We start from the raw sequence: 10,092 nt of genomic DNA, 5'->3' as shown, positions 1-10,092 counted from the left end.
GAATCAAAAGAAATCAAAATAAAAAATCCAAGAAATAGAAAGAGAACGAAATAACCAAGAATAGAGAGATCGAAGACAAGAGAGGGAGAGAGAGATACTTTGCGCAGAGAAGAGAGATTGTTGCAGTTTGCACTGAGAGAGTCGCTTTGAGAGATGGAGATCGTGAGAGCCTCGTGGGTGTGAGAAGTATAGGGTTTTTTTGGCAATTTTACACATTAATTTTAATCCCACATTAATGGATTAGCTAAGCCACTCAATTTTGAGCGGCTTAGCTAATCCTGTGTATATGAGATTAGTAATCCCATAAAAATACTCTATTTTCAGGAATAGAGTATTACCAAACAAAGGACTAGCTATACCTAGTGTTAGCTAGTCCAATCCAAAGGTTTAATCCACGAACAAAACGGGGCTTAAGTGTCATATAAATTATTGCGTTAATTTTTTTTAAAAAAAAAAAAAAAAATCTAATAAAACCTATTGTACTTTTAGATGCACTTTTATTTTTTTTTCCTAAGCGAATGTTAGTGGGATTGCATGACTCGTTTAAGAAAGTTGGGAAAAGTACAAATATCTTCCTCAGATTAACATCCAATTTGTAATGTTTCATCCGACCTATTGATTGTATTAATGTCCTCTCAAACTATCAAAAAAAAATTACAATTTACCCATTTTAGCATGTAAAAAGACAAACATGCTATTAAAAAAATGTTTAAAAGAAGATACTTTGCAATTTTTTAAGTAGATTGGAAGGACATTTATGCCATCTTCATTTGGAAAGAACATTGCAAATTTATTATTATTTTGAAAAAGTATGTTTACTTTTTCTATAATAAAAAAGTTATTAGGAGATTAATTACAAGGCATGGTGGAGGTTGAGGGGGCCAGTCAACTCGATAAGCTTTGACTGAAATTTGATAGGCTAAGCTAATTGAGAGTTGCCACGTCGAGAAATCCACTTGACTTACCTTTTCCTAATTGAATCATTTTACCCTCGATGCTGAAGAAGACTATGTCCCAATATTCACACTTGATAAGAAACTCCACTCATTAAATTTGAAAAATATTAAAAAATAAATAAAAAATTCTACAACTCCATCCTTGGAAATGATTCTTCTATCTAAAAATTCAAGGCTTTTGAAGTTTATGGTGATCGCATTTAAGCAGCAAGATTGAAGAAGGTGAAAGAATTCTAGTTACACCTGGATTGGGATTTTCTTTAAAGAAAAAAAAAATACAATTCTTAATTAGTGTTTCACTGGCTTAAATACAATTTTAACTACGTGTATACAATCTCAAATTAAAATGTTACATTTTAATTTCTCTAGTGTTATCAAATTACGATGATCTATTTTATAGTCTAGATTAAATTTGCACAGATCTAATGGTGTATATGTTGTCACATGGTGAATATGTTGTTACGTCATTTAAAATTTTGAATAGTGTAAGATTAAATACAGCAAAATATGGATCCTTTACATTCCTATTCTAATCCCTCTTGTCTCTTGATATATTCTCAACTATAATTATGATATATTCTCAACTATAATTATTGAACTATGAACACTTTACCCCTCGCATAAATTCCACAGCCAACCTTGCACCAAAGATTCTTAGATATATAAAATCCTCTTTCCTTGTTGATTAGATTATGAACTATTAATTTACTTGTTACTCTGAAAGCATGATTTGTCACTTGATCAAAATATTTTGGAATCAAGCCGCACATGATGGAATGAACGCACCATGATTATGCCATGAGCAATGAGCATCTACATATTCTTCTTTTACTTTCTTCAAAATTCATAAAAAAAAATAAAAATAAAAAATAAAAAAATAAAAACCAGTGGAAAATGGCAATTTGAGCTAAATAAAGTCTTTACTTTAAAGATACGCTTCTTTGCATTCTAACTTCCTTCTCAAGTAACTACCAGTGACTGTGGTTCTGTATAGTAGTCTCAAGAAAATTCCTATGAGGTCTAGACATGTATTAGGATGTGGGTTCAAATTTTTGTAATAGAAAATCACTTACATGAACCTGATTAGTACTATTAGCTGCCTTAGAAATCCACTAATGTCCTGGTGGAGTTGGGTCAGGCTACAACTCAATTGGTCTTAAAGAAGAGCCGGCAGTTCTCGCCATCTAGGACCCTTATAAGCAATTCCCAGCGGGTATATGCTATTATGGTAATACCCAGGTAGAGTAGCCACAATTGGTTACCCCCTCCAGCCCTTTTAATTAGAAGAAATAAATAAATCATTCTTGAGTACATTTATGTTGAGTTGATATGCTTCGTCAAAGATGGATGCAAGAATGCAAAGAACAATTTCTCTTTTAACTTCAACACTTTGTTGATGATCAAGAATGAAAACTTGCGAATGTGTTTGATAAACCCTTTCATACGTGACCAGCGGCGGAGTCAGACAATTGATATTGGGAGTGCCGCTAAAATTATTTTGAGGGTGCCGAGTAGGAGGAAAAAAAAAAAATTCTTTTTTTGGGGGGGTGCCGTGTGGAACTTGGATAGAAAAATAGCAAAATTTTTTTTTTTTTTTTTTTGGCGCCACGTAACTTTGTCACTAGACGTGACATAAAAGTGAAAGTAGTTTTGTGTGTTTTAGTTTTAGAATTGTTTATAAATACTTTTACTCTTTTAGTAAAAAGGGAAAATCAAACCCAAAATGGGTTATCCAAATTGTTGTAAGAAAGTTACCATTTTTTATTTATTTATTAATCTTTTGGTCGGTGGAAGACGAGTTGTACTGAGTTAAAATTTGTGGGAATAAGTGACACAAGAATGATAATTTGTGAAACTTTAATATTCGGGAAAACTTTGTTTAATTATTTATTTTTCTTATAGGTATCTCCCACCATATACTACATTCCTTCCGACGAAAGATCATGAAGAAATTTCAGAAAAGGGAAAAGAAGGCCAAAATCGAAGGAAGACTTTGATGGAGTCTCTGATGCTCTCACAACTCTCCTATTTAGCCATGTTCATTATTCTCATATGTATTACAGAGAGACACAAAATGAAGGAGGATCCCCTCAACTTCAACGTGTTGAATGTCACCATTGAAGTGATAAGGTGAGCTTTTTCCCCGCTTTCTTCATTAAGAGAAATGATTCATTTTCTCTCCCGGTCCTTCTCCTATCATCTCGAATTTCAAAATCACCATATGGGTCCCACATGACCATCCAATAGTAATTTTGAAAATTGAAAAGATCGAAGAATAACCGAGAGAGGATGTAAAGAACGTTTTCATCTGAATACTAAGATTGTCTTATGATTTATAGTGCATACGGGAATGTTGGGTTCACAACTGGGTATAGCTGCAAACGGCAAGTTAAACCAGATAGCTCCTGTAAGGACACGTGGTATGGATTCGCTGGGAGATGGAGTACGGAGGGAAAATTGATCCTCATCGTTGTTATGTTCTTTGGAAGGCTTAAGAAATTCAGCATGAAAGGTGGTAAAGCCTGGAAGCTTTCCTAATGGAGGTCTTAATCATGTCATATATATGTTCCTCGTGATGAAGACACTACTTTTGTTCATAATATTCTCTGTAATATAAATTAGTTAGAGTATGTTTGGTAATGGTTTTGATTTTTTTCTTTTCTTTTTTTAGTTTGAAAAAGTGTATTGATATGATATAAAGAGGATAGTTTTTAAAAAAACAAACACTAAACATGCTTATTTTGAGAAAGCGAAAATTATACTTATCCCCTCGAACTGACCTGTAAAAGTGAAGAGTGATAATTGACTCAAATTTATTCCAAAAAAGAGCCAATATATACTATATAGCCCTAGAGGCAGAATTACAGCCGGGGGGGTGTTCCATAGCCCCCCATATTTTATAAATTCCCCTAAAATTATATATTTTTGGACCACCCCATTCACCCTAAAGGGGTGGTTGGCTACCCATAGGAGTGGCTCGAAGCGGGGTGCAAAAACTGTTTTTGGCTGACTTGACAATTTTTTTCATATTGAAAAAGGAACAAAATGAACAGAACAAATGAAATCCAGATGTGATAAAGCTGATAAAGCTAAAAGATAGCAGGATAGTTTGAAATTGCAAAATCTTCTTTTGTTTGTAAACATTTCATGTACAGCAACTACTATAAGTAGACAGGTGAATCTCTCTAAAAGTACAGACAGTTTAAACCATCAAACTATCTCATCGTTTAAAAGGTGAAAGAAAGCTTACATACATCTTTTTGGAAACTTCAATCACCATTCAAGACAACGAGCACAAAAAGTTGCAGTTGGGCTGAAAAATGCACCTTACCTGATCACCTCCTAACTCCCATCCTCAAGATAGCAATGTATCCCTCCATACCACACCTTGTTTACTTTTGAGAGGCGGCAACTTTGGTAGCACCCAAGTGGGGGATCCCTTAAGCCATAACGCCTCCCCAGTTTCTTTGTGCTTAAAGTCGGGAGCTTTTGTATTCGTCTTCCAATACATGTTAAGAGAGGTATGAGATAAAATAGCGGAAAGAGAAACACAAAAAGATAATCAGAATCTAGCAGGTTAATTACCTTCGTCAGTCTATTGTCCCACCATTTATCTGGGTTTTCCACCAAGTCCTTCCATGATTCATCACCTAAATTTAGTAGGCGTAGATACAATGTTAAAACACAAGATAACAAAGGTCTTTTACCCATAAATTGAAAGAAGCAAATGAACAAATGAACACTTTGAAAAAACCAGACTAACATTTTTTTTCGTTTGAGAACCCAAAGACTTGAAATGGATGTCATATTAAATAAAATAAGATATAGGAAGATATTTTCCTCATCTGTTCATGTAACATTGAAATGCAGTAAAAAAATTTATACTATAACTTCTTTTTTTTACACAAATGATTTTTTTTAGTCTTTTTGTTGAGCTAAAGTGAAGGAAAAAACACTGTAATACCTATATACAAGAACAAAGGTGATACCAGAGCTCCACAAATTATTGCGAGATTAAGCTTGAGTCACACCATCAAACTTTGGAAAAGAGCGATTGAGCATAGATTAAAATGTGAAATAACAGTATTAAAGAATTGAATTCGATTCATGTCAGGACGGTCTACCACGAAAGATATTTCTTACATACATATCTAATGGAGAGATAGAGAAAAATGAATAAAGATCTCCATGTGGTTTTTAGCTTAGAGAAAGCATATAAAAGCATACACAAAGAGGTAACATGTTAGGTTTTGGAGAAGAAAAGTCTCTCTCTAAAGGACATTAATGTGATTAAAGATATAAAAGACATATGAAACTAGCGTGAAATAAGGATATGTATCACAAACGAATTTCCCATTACATTAGGTTTACATCAAAGATTAGCACTAAGTCCAAAATCTTTACATTGGTTATGGATGAGCTTATTAGATCAATTTAGAATGAGATCCATTGGTGCATACAATTTGCGGATGATATCATATTAGTTGCCAAGGCTAAAGCGGAGGTTGACTCCAAACTAGAAGTTTGGAGAGATGCTCAAAATTTAAGGCTTTAGGTTAAGTGAGACCAAAACCGAGAATATGCAATGCAAGGTCAGCAAAAATAGATATAACGAAATGGGAATAATAAAACTTGATGGTCAAGAGACATTAAAGACTTATTACTTTTTGTATCTTAGATCAATAATTCATAAAAAAATGAGATTGAGGAGGATGCAGCTCATAAAACAAAAACTGGTTGGATCAAATGAAAAACTGTTTCAAGAAAGCTGTGTCACTATAGAATGAGAAATGTTAAATATTATACCCTCATCCCACTCCTATTCCATTGAGCTGATGTGATAGTGCTTACCAACCCATGAATTATTTTTTTTTTCTTTAACAAGAGTTGATCCAAGGGCTGATGAACACTACCACATTAGTCCAATGGGATGGGGGTGTAATATTTAGCATTGCTCCTATAGAATAGCTACTAAGTTAGAGGGAAAAGATTCCCTGATTAAATATGATAGAATGACAAAAAAGAATACATATAGTTGATCCTAATTAGTTGATAAATCTAAGACCAAACTTAATTTCATTGAGATAATGGCCTAATTGGGTTTACACAGCCAAAAGATTCCTTTTTGTTGCTGTAATTGTCACCTTGCTGTAATTGAAAGCACCTTAAAATCATAGGGATATGCTTAACAACAAGTATCCATGTCTATCTTGTATGCAAGCGGTCCAACATAGGAACAATTAAGGGCAAACAATAGGATGTACAAGAATGATGACAAAAAGGGCAGTTTAGCGTTTGAGCCCACCCCATTGCTTTCGGAGCAGGTTTGCAGCCAAGATAGATAAGACGAAGGTAAAACAGATAAAAACTTGGTAGAAATTCAGAGACTAATCTCTCCCACCCAAACTTTTTTTTCACTAAAATGCCCCTCAACAATACAATCATTTCCATAACTTCATATCTACCTGTTTATTAGGTTTCCTACTCAACCACCACTATGCCCATGCCCAACCATTTTTCTGTACTTTTTCCCTTTGATCTTTTGGCATATAACAGCATAGCTGATAAGAAATATATGAAAACTATCATTTACTTGTGTTAAGGTAGGATGGGGTGCAGACAGGGTTGGGATATTTTAGGTGTTGAGAAAGAAATGAATTGCTGTCCAACTTGGGTATGAGGGAGGTAGAGAGACGGGTTCTATCTAGGCAAGGTTGGGACAGGGAAGGAGAAACCCACCCCATCTCATTGCGGTTCCCATGCACAGTTGTGGGATACTGAATAAGAAATGTTTTCCATGCTCACCTTTATTCTGCATTACTTCGTCAAACTTTAATCCTTCAAGTTCTGACAAAACCCATGCTGGGGCCGAGTCAAGCCAGAGTGCTTGATTACCAACCTTACTTCTAAAATCAGGGTATCTTGGCTTCACCTATAAAGAAAACAAGAAAGTCATGCATTTCACCAATAAAATGAGTCATAGAGAAGACACCAGAAAAGAGGGGTTATTACCGATCCACTGCGCTTACTACTACGGTAATCCCGCCATTGCTTTGGATTATCAAGAAGTTCTCTCCAAGAATTTAATACAGGGTCCTCACTTTTCCTTTCACCAGCCAAAAATGAGTCAGTCCCTAGATGTGCTTCTGGTGCTTTCGTTCCCTTCTTCTCCCCCACTTTGTGATTGGCATAGAAAATATTAGTAAAAATATTTTAAACGTTTGACACAATGAAGTCACCCAAGTGCTAAAATGAAAATTTTCAATGCATAAGGTAAGTACTTCTCCAGCTTTTCAACAGAGTTTTGCAATCAAATGTCATCATCTCAAGCTTCTTTTAGACAATCAAGAGGATGAAGTTAGGGCAGGTTGGATGGACAAGAGAGCTGCATCTAGGTTACCATGGATCATGTCAAAGAGAAAATATTATAGAATGGTGTCTACGCAATATGGTTTAGAATTTTGGCCAATCAAGAAACAGCATATCAATAAATTAGTGGAGCTGAGATGAGGACATTGTGATGGATATATGGAAACACTAAGAAAGATTGGATAAACAATGAAGTTATTCATGAGAAGGTGGGGAGAGATTAAGCCAAGGCTAAAGGAAACAATTCCTTAAAACATTAAGATAAATATGTAATATCCAAAAGCTACGCGAGCCCACCATTAGTCTCTTGAAATCAAGCTATGTATATTCTCATACTAATTACAATATCCTAAATTCTATTAATGTCGATGTTTATAAGTAAAATAAATATAAGAGAAGCATGCACATAATGTCCATGTTGATAAACTTATATTATAAGTGGCTAAAGAATCCTATTCTCTTGGACTAACTCTTTTATCGACATAAAGTATGGAAGCCCTTGCCCATTTCTTAGTGCATACAAGCCCCAATTCCTCATAGACCAATGCACAGTGTGGCTCTGGTACAAGATGCCCCAAGTCATGTCTAAAGGTCCAGATTAATAAGATGTGACTAATTCACATTAGTCTTCAGTTTTATCACAACCCTCCTTTTCCAGGTCTTGAAACCATATGTGCAGAAAGACTAAGATACCAAGCATGAGAAAGGAATCTTAATTCAATGTGTAGCAAGTATTCAAATAATTATTAAGGTGCCAAGCACATAGATCATGGAACTAAGAACATATGGATTACCAGAATTTTCTGATGATATCTCTTTCTTGTGAGATGTAAAACTTTTCTTAATTTGAGGATATCCCTTGACGAAGTTGAGGCTATTCACTATAACCTGATCCAGTCAAACATCGAATGTCAGATTCAATACAAAAATTTCGCATAAATAAAATAAAAGAAAAAGACCGACTTTAAAAGAGAGACGTGTGAACAAATGTAACTTATCTCCACTACATATGCCAAAATAAATAGCACCACTCCAACAACATTGTATGGGGCCCAGATCATCAAAAAAATTTAGCAGTTTGAGATTGAAATTAAGAAAGAATACCAAGTTTTGAATAGCTGTTGTAGACAGTGAATAGGGCCTCTGAATCATATAGGTAGCTGCTTTTTTTAGTGACTAAGGTTGAAAGTCTGAATTAAGATGTTTCCCTAGATCCCAAAAAGATTCTTAAACTCTAATCCAATCATAAGACGGGGCTGCGTCAATCTAAAATGATTCCGTAGGAACACAAAATTGGTTTCCTCAAACAGTTGAGAAAAATCCACAATCAGTGGCCAATAAATTCACTAAGACTCAAATTAACGCCAAATGCCAGTGAAGCATACAAGTTCACCACAAAGGTCTAACTAGAAACATACTTGCATAGTGGCCTGACCCTGATTTGAATCCGGATGAGGCGGATCTGCACTCAGTTCTCCAGCTACATGAATGCAATCGTTTTCTTTCAAATGGCAAGCAGCAATATGAGCCAAATCACCCTCGAAAATTATCGGAATCCTGATTTATGCGAAAAAATGAATAAGACATTCTTGCATAAGTAGGAAAGTAATACCACAAATCGTAAAGAGATAGTTAACACAATTCATTTATTCATCCCCCCACCCAAAAAAAAAAAGAAGCTAACGAAATTCATAGAATGAATCAATAAAACAATGAATAAAGTTTTCCTCCAAATTGGTTAATCCTCCAACTCAGCGGATGTCAATTTAATAGACGGAATTCCTCCAAACTGAAAACTTTGTCCTTAAACTAATAAGCAAAAGCAATGAAAAGTTTATCAACACTAACAATGAGAATTTAAGGAGTAACAAGAATGATTATAACTTGTAACAGAACCACCAAATCAATTCACTTTTGTACAACTCAAAATGTGAAAAACAAAGCTGGTGCCTATTTCTATAACTTACTAGAAAATACATTTCTAAAAAAGCATGAATAACAAAATTCTGCATGAAATTCAAAAAGGGTTTTGACTATTTTCCTGTTTTGGGTAAAGTGCATACCAAAGAGCGGAAGAGTCAGCCTCATGGTCCTGGGTGATAACGGTCCCAGCCCAGTACTTGCCATCAGGAGAGGCTTCGAACTGGACGGGAATGTGGACTTTTCCGATCAAGCTCACCGAATTGGAAACCTTGGTCTGAAACGGAATCTCGCTCGGCCTCTCCCACACCTTTGGAGCTGGCTTTCCTCTGAGTTCCGGCCTTCCAGTGGTGGCGGCGGCGGTGGGCTCCAAGACCTTGGGGTCTTCCAGCTTATAACTAGGTTTACGTCTTGCACTATAGCCGGTGTAGGTGGCTTTGGTGGTGGCGGCATAAGATTGCAGAAAGAGGGAGGGATGCTGTAGAAACCGACGCCGCGAGGAGGCAGTTTTTGCCAGTGCTCGGCTTAGAAATGAATTCATAGCGCACCCTTTGACCCTTTGCTGCTTTCTTTCTAGCTTTCCAGAGAAGTATTTTCGCTAAAGAAGAGAGAAAAAACAGAGCAACCCAGCGATTTCCTCAATCAAACTCTGCTTCTGAAATCCTTTCTTAGCTTCCCTGCCTGGCGAACATCGGGCGTGAGGGGTAAAGCTTCGGGCTGAACTTATTGGACCTAAACGGCGTAGTATTTATGAAGGCCCATATTTTGTTGTCAGCCCATGGGAAACGGAGGGAAAGGCCGAGGCAAATTTTTAAACGTTATGTCAAATTAATTTACTTAACAAATT

General features: G+C 35.7%; 2 protein-coding genes across 2 annotated transcripts in view; one reads left to right on the top strand and one right to left on the bottom strand.

Annotated features, from left to right (window-relative positions):
* Positions 1–3,589, top strand: part of LOC132185845 (cation transporter HKT1;5) — a 6,558-nt gene extending 2,969 nt beyond the window's left edge. Inside the window, exons 3-4 of the mRNA XM_059599642.1 lie at positions 2,859–3,086; positions 3,296–3,589. Of these exons, the coding sequence (XP_059455625.1) occupies positions 2,859–3,086; positions 3,296–3,494 (427 nt within the window). The 3' untranslated portion in view covers positions 3,495–3,589. The remainder of the gene's footprint in view (positions 1–2,858; positions 3,087–3,295) is intronic.
* A 442-nt stretch (positions 3,590–4,031) lies between these two features.
* On the bottom strand, positions 4,032–9,938 carry LOC132184346 (protein OSB2, chloroplastic-like). The gene is made up of 7 exons (XM_059597945.1): positions 9,389–9,938; positions 8,744–8,882; positions 8,120–8,213; positions 6,969–7,132; positions 6,762–6,888; positions 4,542–4,606; positions 4,032–4,455 (listed from the first exon to the last, which is right to left on the bottom strand). Exons 1-7 carry the CDS (start codon positions 9,784–9,786, stop codon positions 4,312–4,314), a joined length of 1,131 nt encoding a protein of 376 aa, XP_059453928.1. The 5' UTR covers positions 9,787–9,938; the 3' UTR covers positions 4,032–4,311.
* Positions 9,939–10,092: the final 154 nt, after the last annotated feature.

The sequence above is a fragment of the Corylus avellana genome, chromosome ca6 (genome assembly GCF_901000735.1).
Source record: "Corylus avellana chromosome ca6, CavTom2PMs-1.0".
In the NCBI taxonomy this organism is placed as follows: Eukaryota; Viridiplantae; Streptophyta; class Magnoliopsida; order Fagales; family Betulaceae; genus Corylus; species Corylus avellana.
Note: the sequence above shows the minus strand (reverse complement) of the source record. Positions and strands in the feature narration are given on the sequence as shown.

What these genes read in the sequence shown, in the direction of transcription:
- LOC132184346 (XM_059597945.1), bottom strand. Translation starts at nt 9,786, where the DNA reads ATGAATTCATTTCTAAGCCGAGCACTGGCAAAAACTGCCTCCTCGCGG. An exon ending in AGGGTCAGGCCACTATGCAA is followed by an intron (nt 8,214 to 8,743) that starts GTATGTTTCTAG and finishes TGACTGGATCAG; the next exon opens with GTTATAGTGAATAGCCTCAA. An exon ending in CGAAGTAATGCAGAATAAAG is followed by an intron (nt 4,607 to 6,761) that starts GTGAGCATGGAA and finishes TACTAAATTTAG; the next exon opens with GTGATGAATCATGGAAGGAC.